The 19,571-nt window shown below is 51.7% G+C and overlaps 2 protein-coding genes across 3 annotated transcripts in view; one reads left to right on the forward strand and one right to left on the reverse strand.

Moving 5' to 3' along the window:
- The window catches only part of ATP6V1B1 (ATPase H+ transporting V1 subunit B1), a 30,327-nt gene extending 28,366 nt beyond the window's left edge, over positions 1-1,961 (forward strand). Inside the window, exons 13-15 of one of the 2 annotated variants that reach the window (XR_014954583.1) lie at positions 992-1,121; positions 1,207-1,444; positions 1,937-1,961. Coding sequence is in view for 1 of the 2 variants with exons in the window: in XM_021526847.3 (XP_021382522.1) it covers positions 992-1,121; positions 1,207-1,364 (288 nt within the window). In the remaining variant the exon portion in view is untranslated. Of the gene's footprint in view, positions 1-991; positions 1,122-1,206; positions 1,540-1,936 lie in introns of those variants that run through there. The other variant, XM_021526847.3, reaches the window with a different exon arrangement.
- Positions 1,962-7,031: 5,070 nt separating this feature from the next.
- On the reverse strand, positions 7,032-19,297 carry TEX261 (testis expressed 261). Its single transcript, XM_077782672.2, has 6 exons — positions 19,141-19,297; positions 17,410-17,489; positions 14,081-14,231; positions 11,548-11,615; positions 9,962-10,064; positions 7,032-8,249 (listed from the first exon to the last, which is right to left on the reverse strand). The coding sequence occupies exons 1-6, from the start codon at positions 19,208-19,210 to the stop codon at positions 8,134-8,136; spliced, it is 588 nt and encodes a 195-aa protein (XP_077638798.1). The 5' UTR covers positions 19,211-19,297; the 3' UTR covers positions 7,032-8,133.
- Positions 19,298-19,571: the final 274 nt, after the last annotated feature.

Raw genomic sequence — 19,571 nt, forward strand, 5'->3', positions numbered from 1 at the left:
CAGGAATGGCCACGGGATTCCAGAGGTTCAGGATTGGATCCCACTGAGCTCCACGGGGTGTCCTAAATCCCAAATCTTCAGCTGCCTTCATTGGGATGTGAGGAGAATCCAGGGAAAGTGAGAGCACCTGGGAATGCTGGGGCTGCCCCAAATCCCTGGGAATGCCCAAGGCCAGGTTGGACAGGAAAAACCTGGGAGAGGGGAAGGTGTCCCTAAACATGGATGGGGTGGAATGGGATGGGATTTAAGGTCCCATTCCAGGATTCTGGAGCCCGTCTGCTCTGGGAGAGCTGGGAATATTCCCCTGGAGAAGGGAAAATTCCAGGGAATGCTCGGAGTCCCTAAAGGGGCTCCAGGAGAGGGACAAGGGACAGAGAGACCCAGGGAATGGCTCCCACTGGGAAAGGGGAGCTTGGGCTGGGATCTTGGCAAGGAATTCCTGGCTGGAATGGAATTCCCAGAGAATCCCTGGATCCTTGGGAATGCCCAAGGCCAGGTTGGACATTGGGGTTGGATCCACCTGGAATGGTGGGAGGTGTCCCTGAACTGGGATGGGGTGGAATTGTTGGGATGGAATTTAAGGTTCCTCCAACCCAAACCATTCCAGGATTCTGGAGCCCCTCTGCTCTGGAACCAGGCTGGGAGAGCTGGGAATGTTCCCCTGGAGAAGGGAAAATTCCAGGGAATGCTCAGAGTGCCTGGAGGGGCTCCAGGAGAGCTGGAGAGGGACTGGGGACAAGGGACAGAGGGACAGGAGCCAGGGAATGGCTCCCACTGGGAAAGGGGAGCTTGGGCTGGGATCTTGGCAAGGAATTCCTGGCTGGAATGGAATTCCCAGATTTGCTGGGGCTGCCCCTGGATCCCTGGAGTGCCCAAGGCCGGGTTGGGATGGATCTTTGATGCACCCTGGGCTGGTGGGAGGTGTCCCACCGGCCGGGCTGTGGGGTCCGTGCCCATCCCGATCCATCGCTGGAATCCCGGGATCCCGCAGTACGCCTGCTACGCCATTGGGAAGGACGTGCAGGCCATGAAGGCCGTGGTGGGCGAGGAGGCCCTGTCCGCCGACGACCTCCTCTACCTGGAGTTCCTGCACAAGTTCGAGAAGCACTTCATCTCCCAGGGTGAGCCTCCGGTTCCAAAATGGGGATTTGGGATCTGGGAGAGCCTCTCCCGAAGCCCGAAGCCTCCGGCCCGTTCCTCGTGCAGGGCCCTACGAGAACCGGAGCGTTTTCGAGTCGCTGGACATCGGCTGGCAGCTCCTGCGCATCTTCCCCAAGCAGCTCCTCAAGCGCATCCCCGAAAACGTCCTGGCCGAGTTCTACCCCCGCGAGGCCAAGGCGCCCGCGCAGGGCACGGCCCTGTGACCCCGAATCCCAACAAATCCCCTTTTCCCGACAATCGGATCCCCCTTTTTGAGAATCAAATCCCCCTTTCCGACAATCGGATCCCCTTTCTACAATCGGATCCCCTTTCCTACAATCAGACCCCCTTTCCAACAAACGGATCCCCCTTTTTGAGAATGGGATCCCCCTTTCTGACAATCAGATTCCCCTTTTTGAGAATGGGATCCCCCTTTCTGACAATCAAATCCCCCTTTCCTACAATCAAATCCCCTTTCTACAATCAAATCCCCATTTCCTACAATCGGATCCCCTTTCCCACAATCAAATCCCCCTTTCTGACAATCAAATCCCCCTTTCTGACAATCGGATCCCCCTTTCCTACAATCAGACCCCCTTTCCTACAATCAAATCCCCATTTCCTACAATCAAATCCCCTTTCCTACAATCAGATCCCCTTTCCTACAATCGGATCCCCCTTTCCTACAATCAAATCCCCCTTTCCTACAATCAGATCCCCTTTCCTACAATCAAATCCCCCTTTCCTACAATCAAATCCCCCTTTCCTACAATCAAATCCCCTTTCCTACAATCAAATCCCCTTTCTACAATCAAATCCCCCTTTCCTACAATCGGATCCCCTTTCCTACAATCAAATCCCCTTCCTACAATCAAATCCCCTTTCCTACAATCAAATCCCCCTTTCCTACAATCGGATCCCCCTTTCCTACAATCAAATCCCCTTTCCTACAATCAAATCCCCCTTTCCTACAATCGGATCCCCCTTTCCTACAATCAAATCCCCTTTCCTACAATCAAATCCCCCTTTCCTACAATCGGATCCCCCTTTCCTACAATCAAATCCCCTTTCCTACAATCAAATCCCCCTTTCCTACAATCGGATCCCCCTTTCCTACAATCAAATCCCCTTTCTACAATCAAATCCCCTTTCTACAATCAAATCCCCTTTCCTACAATCGGATCCCATTTTCCAACAATCAAATCCCCTTTCTACAATCAAATCCCCCTTTCCTACAATCGGATCCCCCTTTCCTACAATCAAATCCCCCTTTCCTACAATCAAATCCCCTTTTCCAACAATCAAATCCCCTTTCTACAATCAAATCCCCCTTTCCTACAATCAAATCCCCCTTTCCTACAATCGGATCCCCTTTCCTACAATCGGATCCCCTTTTCTGACAATCAAATCCCCTTTCCTACAATCAGATCCCCATTTCCTACAATCAAATCCCCTTTCCTACAATCGGATCCCCTTTCCAACAATCAAATCCCCCTTTCCAACAATCAGATCCCCATTTCCTACAATCAAATCCCCTTTCTACAATCAGATCCCCCTCCCCAAAACTGGATCCCCCTTCCCTAAAATCGGGAAAAACCCCTTTGTTTGTATTGAATAAACACCCGCCGTCACCCAACCCCTGCCGCCCTCCGACGTCTCCTTCCACGCCCGTGGAATTCCCACCCTGGGGAACCCCTGGAGCAGCAGCTCCTGAGCCCAGCCCGCGTTCCAGCTCCCCAAAATCCCGTCATCCTGTGTTTTGGGGGAGAATCCCGACATCCCGCCGCGTTGGGATCGGGCTCCCTCGGGAGGAGGGAGGGGAGAGGGAGGGGAGGGTGGTTTCCCTTCCCTGCGGGGAGAGGGAGGCCCCCCAAAATCTCGGGGGGGGTTTGGGGGGTCCTGAGCATGGCCTGGCTTGGGGACGGCGTCGGGGGACACCTCAAGGGTCGGGGGGAACCCGTGGGGGATTTTCGGGGGGTCACCAGCGGGGTTTGGGGGGAGCGAATTGGGGGGTCTGGGGGGGGGATTGGCTCGGGGAGAGGGTCCAGCCCCGGTTCAGATTCCCGAGCGCGTTCCCGGCCGGATCGGGGATGGCGGGAACGGGTCAGGGCGATACGAGGGATGTCCCCAATGCCACCGCGGGGACACCGGGGCTGTGTCCCCCTCGGGGGTGGCCGGGACCATCCTGTCCCCCACGGTCACCCCGGTGTCCCCGCGGCCATCCTGGAGCCGAGGAGGAGGAGGAGGAGGAGGAGGAGGCAGGCCCTGCACAGGAATCACTTCCAGGCTCCCTTTCCATCGGATTTCCCGTTCCGGATCCCGTAAATCAGGAATCGGGGTGGGTGAAGGGGGGGTGCCCCGTGCCCGGATTCCGGGGGTGACGCGGGCACAGCGTCCCCGGTGCTGGGGGTGTCCGGGGGGATCGGGGCTCACCAATGGAATTCCAGTGGAATGCCAGCGGAATACCCCACTGGGTCACCCCATCCCAATGGAATTCCATCCCAGTGGAATTCCATCCCAATGGAACTCCATCCCAATGGAACTCCATCCCGAGGGCCACCCCATCCCAATGGAATTCCATCCCAATGGAATTCCATCCCGAGGGCCACCCCATCCCAATGGAATTCCATCCCGAAGGCCACCCCATCCCAATGGAACTCCATCCCAATGGAATTCCATCCCAATGGAACCCCATCCCAATGGAATTCCCTCCCAATGGAATTCCATCCTGAGGGTCACCTCATCCCACTGGAATTCCATCCCACTGGAATTCCATCCCAATGGAATTCCATCCCAATGGAATTCCATCCCAAGGGCCATTCCATCCCAATGGAATTCCATCCCGAGGCCATGCCATTCCCAATGGAAGTCCATCCCGAGGCCATGCCATTCCCAATGGAATTCCATCCCAATGGAATTCCATCCCAAGGGCCGTTCCATCCCAATGGAATTCCATCCCGAGGCCATGCCATTCCCAATGGAATTCCATCCCAATGGAATTCCATCCCAAGGGCCGTTCCATCCCAATGGAATTCCATCCCGAGGCCATGCCATTCCCAATGGAATTCCATCCCGAGGCCATGCCATTCCCAGTGGAATTCAATCCCAATGGAATTCCATCCCAAGGGCCGTTCCATGCCATGGCAATGCCGTGCCGTGCCAACACAGTGACATTTGCCACGGCCACGCCGATGGAACTCCACGGCGATGGAACTCCGTGCCAGTGGAATTCCATGCCAAGCCAACGCCGCATTCCCGTTTTTCCCACCGCAGCACCTGGCCCTGGATCCAGTGGCAGATGACACCGAGACTCGGCTGGCCCGGCTGGAGCAAGGTGAGCCCTGTCCCCTCCCGGTGTCCCACCCCGGTGTCCCATCACCGTGTCCCCTCCCGTATCCCATCCCAATGTCCCATCACCGTGTCCCATCCCATATCCCATCCCATTGTCCCATCCCAGTGTCCCACCCCCATGTCCCATCCCAGTGTCCCATCACCGTGTCCCATCCCAGTGTCCCACCCCAGTGTCCCACCCCCATGTCCCATCCTGGTGTCCCCTCCCCACACTGTCCCCACGGTGTCCCTATGATGTCCCCACACTCTCCCCTCAGTGTCCCCTTAGTGTCCCCATGGTGTCCCCCTTGCTGTCCCTTTGGTGTCCTCATGATTTCCCCATGGTGTCCCCACACTGTTGTCGTGGTGTCCCCTTGATGTCCCCTTGCTGTCCCCCTCAGTGTCCCCCTGGTGTCCCCATGGTGTCCCCACACTGTCCCATGGTGTCCCTTTGGTGTCCCCTCAGTGTCCCCCCGGTGTCCCCCTGGTGTCCCCCTGGTGTCCCTGGTGTCCCTTTGGTGTCCCCGGTGTCCCCAGGTGCCCTGCGGAGGCCGAGCCGGAGGCGCCGGGAGCAGCAGCCGGGATCGGCCCCGGAGCTGGGATTGGTCCTGGAGCGGCGGCGCCGGGCCCTGGACGCTTCCGTGGGGAATTCCATGGGAGATTCCATGGGGGATTCCATGAGGAACTCCATGGGGGATTCCATGGGGGATTCCATGGGAGATTCCATGGGGGATTCCATGGGAGATTCCATGGGAGATTCCATGGGAGATTCCATGGGGGATTCCATGGGGGATTCCATGGGGGATTCCATGGGGGATTCCATGGGGGATTCCATGGGGAACTCCATGGGGAACTCCATGGGGGATTCCATGGGAGATTCCATGGGGGATTCCATGGGGGATTCCATGGGAGATTCCATGGGGGATTCCATGGGGGATTCCATGGGGAGCTCCATGGGGGATTCCATGGGGGATTCCATGGGGAGCTCCATGGGGGATTCCATGGGGGATTCCATGGGGGATTCCATGGGAGATTCCATGGGGGATTCCAGGAGGAACTCCATGGGAAATTCCATGGGGAACTCCATGGGGGATTCCATGGGGAACTCCATGGGGAACTCCATGAGGAACTCCATGAGGAACCCCATGAGGAACTCCATGGGGAACTCCATGGCAGATTCCATGGGAGATTCCATGGCGGATTCCATGGGGGATTCCATGGGGAACTCCACGGGCACCAATTCCATGGAGAACCATTCCAAGGCCACCAATTCCATGGGGAATTCCATGGGAAATTCCATGGGGAACTCCACGGGCGCCGACTCCACAGGACACGGAGAAGGACACGGAAAAGGACACGGAAAGGGACATTTTCCACCCTCAGATTCCCAGGATTTTCCTGACTCCTTCCCTGGGATTTCCCGGGAATTTTCTGCCTCCTTTCCCAGGATTCTCCTCCCCTTTTTCCCAGGATTTTTCCAGGAATTCCCGTCCTCATTTCCCAAGATTTTCCGACCTCCTTTCCCGGGATTTCCGCCCTTATTTCCAGGATTTTCCACCCCTTTTCCCCAAGATTTTCCCACCTTCAATTCCCAAAATTTTGCCACCCTTCTTTCCCAAGATTTTCCCAGAATTTCCCACCCTCAATTCCCAGAATTTCCCACCCTCCTTTCCCAAGATTTCCCACACTCAATTCCCCAAATTTTCCCACCCTTCTTTCCCAAAATTTTCCCAGATTTTTCCAATTTCTGGAAAATTGGAGGTTTTTTCCCCAGAAATCTCAAATTCCTGGAACTTTCTAGGAGTTTTTCCCAGATTTTTCCCAAATCCTGGAGTTTTTTCCTGGATTTCTCCCAATTCCTGGAACTTTCCCGGAGCTTTTTCCCGATTCCTGGAAATTCAAGGTTTTTTCCCCAAATTCTCCAAATTCTGGAACTTTCTTGGAGTTTTTTTTTCCAAGATTTTTCCCAAATCCTGGAGTTTCTTCCCAAATTTCTCCAATTCTTGAAACTTTCCTGGAGGTTTTTCCCACATTTCTCCAAATCCTGAAGTTTTTTCCCAGATTTTTCCTAAATCCTGGAACTTTCCTGGAGATTTTTCCGGAATTTCTTCAAATCCTGGAGTTCTTTCCCAGATTTCTCCAATTCCTGGAGTTTCTTCCCAGATTTTTCCTAAATCTTGGATTTTTTCCCCGAATTTCTCCAATTCTTGGAATTTTCCTGCAGTTTTTTCTGGGATTTCTTCAAATCCTGGAACTTTCCCGGAGTTTTTTCCGGGATTTCTTCAAATCTTGGGAGTTTTTTCCCGTATTTTTCCAAATTCCAGCTTTTTTTTGGCCTCTCCCTGCTGCTTCCAAGGAAATTCCAGGGATTTCCTTGTCCTGCCCTTTCCAGATCCAGGAAAATCCACGATCCCACGGGATGGGAATCCACAAATTCCCCCCAAAATCCTGGAATTCCCACGGCAAAATTCCACCCAAATTCCCCAATCCCAGCTCCAGCCCGGCCTTGGACACTTCCAGGGATCCCCAAAAAATCCAAATCCCAAGAAAAACCCTCAAAATTCCCAAGGAAAATCCAGGATTTTTCCACTTTATTCATCAATTCCTGCCATTCCCGGCGTTTCTGGGAATGTTTTATTCCCAAATTTCCGGGGGTTTCATCCCAAATTTCCTTCTCCTGGTTAAATATTGATGGAATTCCACGATTTCCCTAAAATCCGATTCAGCTCCTGGAAACCCAGGCTAGAAAAATAGGGAAAAACGGCTGGAAAAATTCCCAGGAAAATCGGGATTCAAAGGAATCAGGAATTCCTGATTTTCCTCATTCCCATCCTGGAATTTTCCAGGAAATCCAGAGGGGAAAAAAAAAAAAAAATTTAAAAATACGGTGAGAAAACTCCAATCCAAGAGGTCTTGGAGCAAAATTCCAGCTTTTCCAAAGGAATTTTTTTGGGGGAATTCCTGAAAAAAATCCTCTGGATCAGGAATTCCCGAGGCTGGCTGGGGTGGGAATGGGAAAATCCGGGAAAAAAAAAAAAACAACAGGAATTTTCTCATGGGAAAGAAAAAATCTGCAGCTCCCTCGGAGGATTTTCACCCTTTGGAAAAGGAGGAAGGAAAAAATTTGGGAATTCTCAACATTCCCCCCCCCTCGTCTGCAGGATCAGAAAAATCTGGAATTCTGGGAATTCCCTGGAAAAACGAAATTCCCATGGAAAATCCCTTCCCATCCACTCCTTCCCAAGGTTTTGCTGGAAGGAAAAACGGGAATTTCCAGGATTTCAACCACCCAAATCCTGATTTTTTTTGTTGTTGTTGTTTTTTTTGGGAATCATTCCCTCTGGAAAAACCGGGACGAAGGAACAACGTGGAATCTTCCGGATTTCTCCCGATTTTTCCCATTTTTTTTGGAATTCCCGGGCTCTGTGCAATCCAGGAGCAGCTCCAAAAAAACCGGGAAATTCCCAAAATTCCCAACATTTTCCCCAGGAAACATTCCCAAGGGAATCAGCAGGAACAAACCCCCAAACGTGGTCGGCACCTCCAGGAGTGTCCAAGTCTCTGAATTCCCAAAGAATTCCCGGCTGAAAGAGGCAAAAATTTGGGATCTTCCGGCCGGGGATCTCCTGGATATTCCCCAAAATTGCCCAAAATTGGGGAATTTCAGTAAATTTTCTGCCTGCTGGGCAGGATGGCTTCCTTGAGAAAGGAGAAAATCAGGAGAATCCCGGAGCGCTTCCCTCGCTTCCCTTTGGTGAAATAATTGGAGACGACGTCGTCTGCGGAAAAACGGGAACGGCGTCGGAATTCCCGGCGGGAATTCGGGGGGATTTTTGGGGGTGGAATTCCTAAAGTTAGGAACGCGGGATCGGGGTGTCGGGGGATGCAAAAATCCATGGAATTCTCAGAGGTTTTGGAGGCCAAAAATCCCAAATTTTTGGGGATTTTTGGAGATTTTTTGAATTTTTGATTCCTGGGATATTCGGAGCCCAAAAATCCCGAATTTCTGGGCCTTTGGGGCTCCAAATCCCGGGGATTCTCTGAGCCTTTGGGGATCCCAAAAATCCCAAATTTTTTGGGATTCTTTGACCTTTTGGGATCTCAAATTTCTGGGATATTCGGAGCCCAAAAATCCCAAATTTTTGGGACGTTTTGAGCCTTTATGAAGCTCCAGGAATCCCAAATTTTAGGGATTCTTTGAGCCTTTGGGACCACCAATTTCTGGGATATTCGGAGCCCAAAAATCCCAAATTTTTTGGGAATCTTGGAGCTTTTGGGATCTCTGATGCCTGGGATATTCGGAGCCCTTGAGGATCCCAAAAATCCCGAATTTCTGGGCCTTTGTGGCTCCCAATCCCGGGGATTCTCTGGGCCTTTGGGGACCCCAAAAATCCCAAATTTCCGCGACATTGTCACCCTCGATGGCCCCAAAATCCCAAATTTCTGGAGCATTCTGAGCCTTTATGAAGCTCCAGGAATCCCAAATTTTTGGGATTCTTTGAGCCTTTGGGATCGCCAATTTCTGGGATATTCGGAGCCCTTGAGGATCCCAAAAATCCCAAATTTCTGGGACGTTTGGAGCGGGATTTGAACCGGACAAGCTCAAAATCCTTTCTGCCCAATCCCATTCCTGACCCAATTCCCAATCCCAATTCCCAATCCCAATTCCCAATCCCAATTCCCAATCCCAATTCCCAATCCCGACCCCGTTCCCACCTCCAGGCTGCACCGTGGAGTTCAGGACATTCAACCCTTGGGATTCTCCAGGGGCTCAATGACCCCCAAAAATCCCAAATTTCTGGGGCATTCCGAGAGTTTAGGAAGCCCCAGGAATCCCAAATTTTTGGGATTCTTTGAGCCTTTGGGATCCCAAATTTCTGGGACGTTCGGAGCGGGATTTGAACCGGAGGAGTTTGAAACCCTTTCCCGCCCATTCCCAATCCCGATCCTGATCCTGATCCCGATCCCAATCCTGATCCCGATTCCGTTCCCAATTCCCGATCCCGATCCCAATTCCCAATTCCCGATTCCCAATTCCCGATTCCCAATTCCCATTCCCATCCCATTCCCATTCCCATTCCCATTCCATTCCCATCCCAATCCCATTCCCCATTCCCATTCCCATTCCCATTCCCATTCCCATTCCCATCCCAATCCCATTCCCATTCCCCATTCCCATTCCCATTCCCATTCCCATTCCCATTCCCATCCCAATCCCATTCCCATTCCCATTCCCATTCCCATTCCCATTCCCATTCCATTCCCATTCCCATTCCCATTCCCATCCCAATCCCATTCCCATTCCCATTCCCATTCCCATTCCCATTCCCATCCCATTCCATTCCCATTCCCATTCCCATTCCCATTCCCATTCCCATCCCATTCCATTCCCATCCCATTCCCATTCCCATCCCATTCCCATTCCATTCCCATTCCCATTCCATCCCCATTCCCATTCCCATTCCCATTCCCATCCCATTCCCATTCCCACCTGCGGGCTGCACGGTGCAGGGCAGGACGTTCTCCCCGGCCGACAGCGACACGAAGAAGGCGAAGGGGATCAGCCAGAGGCAGAAGGTGAAGTAGGCCAGGACCTGCGGAATTCCCAACATTCCAACGGCAATTCCCGAAATCCCGGCGCCGAAATCCCGACATTCCGACCCAAACACCCCCGAATTCCAGCCCAAACACCCCAAAATTCCAGCCCAGAATTCCCAAAATCCCGGCGCCGAAATCCCCACAATCCGACCCAAACACCCCCGAATTCCAGCTGGAATGCCCAAAATTCCAGCCCAAACACCCCAAAATTCCAGCCCAGAATTCCCGAAATCCTGGCGCCGAAATCCCAACAATCCACCCAAAAACCCCCAAATTCCAGCTGGAATGCCCAAAATTCCAGCCCAAAACCCTCAAAATTCCAGCCCAGAATTCCCAAAATTCCAGCTGGAATGCCCAAAATTCCAAACGAAAACCCTCAAAATTCCAGCCCAAAAAGCCCCGAAATCCCGGCTCCGAAATCCCGACATTCCGACCCAAAAACCCCAAAATTCCAGCCCAAACACCCCAAAATTCCAGCTGGAATGCCCAAAATTCCAGCCCAGAATTCCCAAAATTCCGGCTCAGAAATCCCGACATTCCGACGCAAACCCCTCAAAATTCCAACCCAAACACCCCAAAATTCCATCCGAGAATTCCCAAAATTCCATCTAAGAATTCCCCAAAATTCCAACCCAAACACCCCAAATTCCAACCAAAAAATCCCAAAATTCCATCTGAGAATTCCCAAAATTCCAACCCAAAAAACCCCAAATTCCAACCGAAAAAACCCCAAATTCCAACCGAAAAATCCCAAAATTCCAACCAGAGTTCCCACTCAGAAATCCCAAAATTCCAGCTTAGAATTCCCAAAATTTTCCAGCCAGAATTCCCAAAAATCCCAAAATTCCAACAGAAATTCCCAAAATTCCCAGAATTCCTGAGGGAAAATTCCACCTCACCCCTTTTTTGTGAGATCCAAAAATTCCCAATTTTTTTGCTCTTCCTGGATTTGAATTCCCAAATTTTAATTAAAATTTTAATGAAGGATTAATTGAAGGAAAATTTTAATTAATTCCATTAAATCCACAAGTTAAAAATAATTAAATTCATGGAAAAAAACAAAAAAATTTTGGGAAAAATTGGATTTTCCCGAGTTTTTTATGGACTCAGAAATGGGAATTCCCAATAGGAAAAAATTTGGGTTAAAATTGGTTAAAAAATTTGGAATTTCAATTTTTTATTTCGTGGTTTTTCCTAAAATTTCCGAGAATTCCTGAAATTTTTGGCATTTTAGGGAGAAATTGGGATTAAATTCCACATTCCTGGAATTTTTTGGGGGGAAAATCCCAAATTTTGAAGCTGCCCGGGAATTTCAGAACCTCAAGAAAGGCTCCGAAAAAAATGGGGAAAAATAAAAATTTAATTTTAAAAAATTAAAAAATTTAAAATTTTATTTTTGTTTTAAGGAAATTCCCAGTTCCCGACCCAAAATTTGGGATTTTTCCCACGGGGAAAATTCCGGAATTTTTGGGATCTCACCTCGGAAAAAAGGTAAAATTCCTCGGAGAAATATTGGAAGGCCAGGTAGTGATTGAGCACGACCAGAACTGCGGAAAAATGGGAAAAAAATCGGGATTAGAACGTTCCAGAAGGAAAATCCCAAATTTTGGAGCCCTCCCAAAAATCCCCCCAAAAAATCCCCAAAAAAATCCCAAAAATTCCCCAATAAATCCTCAAACTTTTCTCAAAAAATCCTCAAAAAATCCTGAAAAAATCCTCCAAAAATCTATTGAAAATCCCTAAAAAATCCAGAGAAAAAATTTAAAAAATCAAAATAAATAAAAAAAAAATCCTGAAAAAAATCCCAAATAATCCCCAATTTTTCCCCTGATTTTCCCCCAATTTTCCCCCAATTTTTCCCCAAATTCCCCCCAATTTTTCCCACATTTTTCCCCACTTTTCCCCCACTTTCCCCCCAATATTCCCCCACTTTCCCCCCAATATTCCCCCAATTTTTCCCCAATTTTCCCCCAATATTTCCCCAATTTTCCCCCAATATTTCCCCAATTTTCCCCCAATTTTCCCCCAATATTTCCCCACTTTTACCCCAATATTTCCCCAATTTTCCCCCAATATTTCCCCACTTTTACCCCAATTTTCCCCCAATTTTCCCCCAATATTCCCCCAATATTCCCCCACTTTTCCCCCAATTTTTCCCCAATATTCTCCCAATTTTTCCCCAATTTTTCCCCAATTTTTCCCCAATTTTTTCCCAATTTTCCCCCAATTTTCCCCCAATTTTTCCCCAATTTTTTCCCCCATTTTTCCCATTTTTTCCCCATTTTCCCGTGCTCACGGCAGGCGAGCAGGGCGGCGGGCGAGGCGGGCAGCAGCCCCGCGTACACCAGGCTCCTGAGAATCCCCAAAAAAATCCCAAAAATTCCCCCAATATTTCCTCCAAATTTTCACAGAAAAATCCTCCAAAAAAACCCTCCAAAAATCCATTTAAAATCCCTAAAAAAATCCAGAAAAAAATCACCAAAAATCGGAATAAATCCCAAAAAAAATCCCAAAAAATCAGCAATTTTCCCCCAATTTTTCCCCCAATATTCCCCCACTTTTCCCCCAATTTCCCTCCAATTTTCCCCAATATTTCCCCAATTTTCCCCCAATTTTCCCCCAATTTTTCCCCAATTTTCCCCCACTTTTCCCCCAATTTCCCCCCACTTTTCCCCAATTTTCCCCCAATTTTCCCCAATTTTCTCCCCAATTTTCTCCCCAATTTTTCCCCAATTTTCCCCCAATTTTCCCCCAATTTTCCCCCAATATTTCCCCAATTTTCCCACATTTTTCCCCCATTTTTTCCCCATTTTTCCCCATTTTCCCCCTTTCCCGTGCTCACGGCAGGCGAGCAGTGCGGCGGGCGAGGCGGGCAGCAGCCCCGCGTACACCAGGCTCCTGAGAATCCCCAAAAAAATCCCAAAAAATTCCCCAATATTTCCTCCAAATTTTCACAGAAAAATCCTCCAAAAAACCCTCCAAAAATCACTTTTAAATCCCGAAAAAAATCCAGAAAAAAATCACCAAAAATCGAAATAAATCCCAAAAAAATCCCAATTTTTTCCCCAATTTTTCCCCAATTTTTCCCCAATTTTTCCCCCAATATTCCCCCACTTTTCCCCCAATTTCCCTCCAATTTTCCCCAATATTTCCCCAATTTTCCCCCAATTTTCCCCACTTTTCCTCTAATTTTTCCCCAATTTTTCCCCAAATTCCCCCCAATATTCCCCCAATATTTCCCCCAATTTTCCCCCAATTTTCCCCACTTTTCCCCCAATTTTTCCCCAATTTTTCCCCAATATTCCCCCAATTTTCCCCCAAATTTCCCCCAATATTTCCCCAATTTTCCCCCAATATTTCCCCAATTTTCCCCCAAATTTCCCCCAATATTTCCCCAATTTTTCCCCAATTTTCCCCCAATATTTCCCCAATTTTCCCCCAATATTTCCCCAAATTTCCCCCAATATTTCCCCAATATTTCCCCCAATTTTCCCCACTTTTCCCCCAATCTTTCCCCAATTTTCCCCAATTTTCCCCCAATTTTCCCCCAATTTTTCCCCACTTTTCCCCCAATATTTCCCCACTTTTCCCCCAATATTTCCCCACTTTTCCCCCAATTTTCTCCCAATTTTCCCCCAATATTCCCCCAATTTTCCCACATTTTTCCCCATTTTTCCCCCATTTTTTCCCCCTTTCCCATGCTCACGGCAGGCGAGCAGGGCGGCGGGCGAGGCGGGCAGCAGCCCCGCGTACACCAGGCTCCTGAGAATCCCCAAAAAATCCCCAAAATTCCCCAATATTTCCTCCAAATTTTCACAGAAAAATCCTCCAAAAAAACCCTCCAAAAATCCATTTAAAATCCCTAAAAAAATCCAGAAAAAAATCACCAAAAATCGAAATAAATCCCAAAAAAATCCCAATTTTTCCCCAATTTTTCCCCAATTTTCCCCCAATTTTTTCCCCAATTTTTTCCCAATTTTTTCCCCATTTTTTCCCCTTTTCCCGTGCTCACGGCAGGCGAGCAGGGCGGCGGGCGAGGCGGGCACGCCGGGGAAGGCGGGCAGCAGCCCCGCGTACACCAGGTTGGTGAGGAGCCCCGAGGCCACGAGCAGAGCCGGGAAACGCTCGAACAGCAGCAGCCCCACGTGCACCACCGAGGAGAACTGGGAACAACGGGAACAACGGGAATGGGATGGGATTGGGAATGGGAATGGGAATGGGAATGGGAATGGGAATGGGAATGGGAATGGGGAATGGGGAATGGGGAATGGGAATGGGGAATGGGAATGGGAATGGGAATGGGAATGGGAATGGGGAATGGGGAATGGGAATGGGGAATGGGGAATGGGGAATGGGGAATGGGAATGGGAATGGGAATGGGGAATGGGGAATGGGGAATGGGGAATGGGAATGGGAATGGGGAATGGGATTGGGGATGGGAATGGGAATGGGAATGGGAATGGGGAATGGGAATGGGGGAATGGGGAATGGGGAATGGGAATGGGGGAATGGGGAATGGGGAATGGGAATGGGAATGGGAATGGGGAATGGGAATGGGGAATGGGAATGGGGAATGGGAATGGGAATGGGAATGGGGAATGGGAATGGGGAATGGGGAATGGGAATGGGAATGGGGAATGGGGAATGGGAATGGGGAATGGGGAATGGGGAATGGGGAATGGGAATGGGAATGGGAATGGGGAATGGGGAATGGGGAATGGGGAATGGGAATGGGAATGGGGAATGGGATTGGGGATGGGAATGGGAATGGGAATGGGAATGGGGAATGGGAATGGGGAATGGGGAATGGGGAATGGGAATGGGGGAATGGGGAATGGGGAATGGGAATGGGAATGGGAATGGGGAATGGGAATGGGGAATGGGAATGGGGAATGGGAATGGGAATGGGAATGGGGAATGGGGAATGGGAATGGGAATGGGGAATGGGGAATGGGGATGGGGAATGGGGAATGGGGAATGGGGAATGGGAATGGGAATGGGGAATGGGAATGGGAATGGGAATGGGAATGGGAATGGGAATGGGAATGGGAATGGGAAATGGGAATGGGGAATGGGAATGGAATGGGAATGGGAATGGGGAATGGGAATGGGAATGGGAATGGGAATGGGAATGGGAATGGGAAAATGGGAATGGGGAATGGGAATGGGAATGGGGGAATGGGAATGGGAATGGGAATGGGGAATGGGAATGGGAATGGGGGAATGGGGAATGGGAATGGGGAATGGGGAATGGGAATGGGGAATGGGAATGGGAATGGGGATTGGGAATGGGGAATGGGGAATGGGGAATGGGAATGGGAATGGGAATGGGGAATGGGGAATGGGATTGGGAATGGGAATGGGGAATGGGAATGGGAATGGGGGAATGGGAATGGGAATGGGAATGGGGGAATGGGGAATGGGGAATGGGGAATGGGGAATGGGAATGGGGAATGGGGGAATGGGGAATGGGGAATGGGAATGGGGAATGGGGGAATGGGGAATGGGGAATGGGAATGGGGAATGGGGGAATGGGAATGGGGAATGGGAATGGGGAATGGGGAATGGGGAATGGGAATGGGAATGGGGGAATGGGAATGGGGAATGGGGAATGGGAATGGGAATGGGATTGGGGAATGGGGAATGGGAATGGGAATGGGAATGGGGAATGGGAATGGGAATGGGAATGGGGAATGGGAATGGGGAATGGGGAATGGGGAATGGGAATGGGAATGGGGGAATGGGAATGGGAATGGGAATGGGAATGGGGAATGGGGAATGGGGAATGGGGAATGGGGAATGGGAATGGGAATGGGGAATGGGGAATGGGGAATGGGGAATGGGAATGGGAATGGGAATGGGGGAATGGGAATGGGAATGGGGAATGGGGAATGGGGAATGGGGAATGGGGAATGGGAATGGGAATGGGAATGGGGAATGGGAATGGGGAATGGGAATGGGAATGGGGGAATGGGGAATGGGAATGGGAATGGGGGAATGGGGGAAATGGGAAAAATGGGAAAAATGGGAAAATGGGGAAAATGGGAAAAATGGGGTTAACAGGGGGAAATGGGGGGAATGGGGAAAATGGGGGGAAATGGAAGAAAATGGGATTAGCGGGGGGAAAATGGGGAGAAAATGGGGGTAAATCAGGGGAAAATGGGATTATTGGGGGGAAAATGGTAAAAAATGGGGGGAATCGGGAAAATGGGATTATCGAGGGGATTTGGGGGCAAAATGGGATTATCGGGGGGATTTGGGGGGAAATCAGGGGGAAAATGGGATTATTGGGGGGAAAATGGTAAAAAATGGGGGGAAATCGGGAAAATGGGATTATCGGGGGGATTTGGGGGGAAATCAGGGCAAAATGGGATTATTGGGGGATTTTGCGGGAAAAGTGGGGGAAAATGGCGGACAATAGAGAAAATTGGGATAAAAGGGGGGAAATGGGGAAAAATATGGGGATAAATGGGGGAAAATGGGGAGAAAGGAGATTAAAGGAGGAGAAATGGGGTAAAAGTGGGGAAAATGAGGATTTGGGGTTTCTGTGTTTGGGGTTTCAGGGATTTGGAGTTTTGGGGATTTGGGGTTTCTGGAATTTGGGATTTCGGGATTTGGGGTTTCAGTTTTTGTGTTTTCAGGATTTGGGGTTTCCGGGATTTGAGATTTCGGGATTTGGAGTTTTGGTGCTTTGGGGTTTCTGGCATTTGGGATTTGGGGTTTGGGATTTGGGATTTCAGGATTTGGGATTTGGGATCGGGGTCTCACCCAGATGAGGGATTTAGGATTTAGGATTTCAGGATTTGGGATTTGGGATTTCAGGATTTGGGATTTGGGATTTGGGGTGGGGTCTCACCCAGATGAGGGATTTGGGATTTGGGATTTGGGGTGGGGTCTCACCCAGATGAGGGATTTGGGATTTGGGATTTGGGATTTGGGATTTTGGGATTTTGGGATTTGGGATTTTGGGATTTTGGGATTTGGGATTTGGGATTTGGGGTGGGGTCTCACCCAGATGAGGGATTTGGGATTTGGGATTTGGGGTCTCACCCAGATGAGGGATTTGGGATTTGGGATTTGGGATTTGGGATTTGGGGTCTCACCCAGATGAGGGATTTGGGATTTGGGATTTGGGGTCTCACCCAGATGAGGGATTTGGGATTTGGGGGATTTGGGATTTGGGATTTGGGATTTTGGGATTTGGGGTGGGGTCTCACCCAGATGAGGGCTTTGGGATTTGGGATTTGGGATTTGGGATTTGGGGTCTCACCCAGATGAGGGATTGGGGATTTGGGGGATTTGGGATTTGGGGGATTTGGGATTTGGGATTTGGGGTCTCACCCAGATGAGGGCTTTGATCACTCTCCGGGTGGTCACCGTGTACTCCTCGATCAGCTCCGCCAGGTAATAGAGCCCGGCCGCTGCGGGACAGGACACCTGGCACCGCGGGCACCCAGGGGACACCGCGGGCACCCACACGGGCACCCATGCGGGCACCCACACGAGCACCCACATGGGCACCCACACGAGCACCCACATGGGCACCCACACGGGCACCCGCACGGGCACCCACACGGGCACCCACACGGGCACCGCGGGCACCGCGGGCACCCACACGGGCACCGCGGGCACCCACACGAGCACCCAGGGGACACCCACACGGGCACCCACACGGGCACCGCGGGCACCCACACGGGCACCCACACGGTCACCCACACGGGCACCGCGGGCACCCACACGGGCACCGCGGGCACCCAGGGGACATCACAGGCACCCACACGGGCACCCACACGGGCACCGCAGGCACTGCGGGCACCCACACTGGCACCCACGTGGGCACCAACACAGGCACCCAGGAGACACCACTGGCACCCACACGGGCACCGCGGGGACAATGGGGACACCGCTGACACCATGGGGACACCGCTGGCACCAACATGGGCACCACTGGCACCATGGGGACAACATGGGCACCATGGGGACACTGCTGGCACCACGGGGACACTGCTGGCACCAGCCATGGTGGCTCAGGGACACGCAGGGACCCCAAATCTTGGGGACACTGGGAAGGTTTGGGGACACGCAGGGACCTCAAATCTTGGGGACAATTTAAGGGCTTGGGGACACCCAGGGACCCCCAAAGTTGGGGACACTTTGAGCCCCCAGGGGCACCCAGGGACCCCAAAACTTGGGGACACTCAGAGCCCCTGGGGACTCCCAGAGACCCCCAAATTTGGGGACACTGGGAGGGTTTGGGGACACCCAGGGATCCCCAAATCTTGGGGACATCCTGAAGAGTTGGGGACACCCAGAGACGCCAAATCTTGGGGACACTCCATGAGCTTGGGGACACCAAGGAACTCCAAATCTTGGGGACACTCTGAGGATTTGGGGACACCCAGGGACCCCAAATCTCAGTGACGTTCTAAGGGTTTGGGAACACCAGGGAACCCTAAATCTTGGGGACACTGGGAGCCCCTGGGGACACCAAGAGACCCCCAAAGTTGGGGACATTTTAAGGGCTTGGGGACACCCAGAGACGCCAAATCTTGGGGACATCCTGAAGACTTGGGGACACCAAGAGACCCCAAATCTTGGGGACACTTGGAGCCCCCAGGGGCACCCAGGGACCCCCATACTTGGGGACATCCTGAAGACTTGGGGACACCCAGAGACCCCAAAACTTGGGGACATCCTGAAGAGTTGGGGACACAGAGGGACTCCAAATCTTGGGGACACTCGGAGCCCTTGGGGACACCAGGGACCCCAAAACTTGGGGACACTTGGAGCCCCGACAACCAGGGACCCCAAATCCCTGGGACAATTTAAGGGCTTGGGGACACCAAGGAACCCCCAAATCTTGGGGACAATTTAAGGGTTTGGGGACACCCAGGAACCCCCAAATCCTGGGGACACTGGGAGGGTTTGGGGACACCAGGGACCCCCAAATCCTGGGGACACTCTGAGGGTTTGGGGACACCAGGGACCCCCAAATCCCGGGGACACTCCGCGCCCTCGGTGCCACCGCGTCCCCCCCGCTCCCCGTTCCCGCGGCGCCCGGGGCGCGCTCACCGATGGCCAAGGTGACGAAGGCCACCTGCAGCAGCAGCGACAGCCAGCTCAGCACGTACAGGAACCACATGGCGCCGCCGCTCCCGGCGCCGCTCCCGGGGCCCCGCGGAACCGGCGAGACGCGGCACCGGAAGCAGCGAGAGGCGGCACCGGAAGCAGCGAGAGGCGGCACCGGAAGCAGCGAGAGGCGGCACCGGAAGCAGCGAGAGGCGGCACCGGAAGCAGCGAGAGGCGGCACCGGAAGCAGCGATACGGGTGTGGGGACGCACAGCGCCCCCTGGCGGCCCGGGGGACTCCAGTGGCCAAATGGGGGCCCAAGGGCGGGGGGGGACCCCAAAATGGGAGGGGGGACCCCAAAATTGGTGGGGGAGGCGCTAATATGGGAGGGGGGACCCCAAAATGGGCGGGGGGACCCCAAAATGGGCAGGGGA

This window comes from Lonchura striata, chromosome 4, assembly GCF_050655825.1.
Source record: "Lonchura striata isolate lonStrDom1 chromosome 4, ASM5065582v1, whole genome shotgun sequence".
Lineage (NCBI taxonomy): Eukaryota > Metazoa > Chordata > Aves > Passeriformes > Estrildidae > Lonchura > Lonchura striata.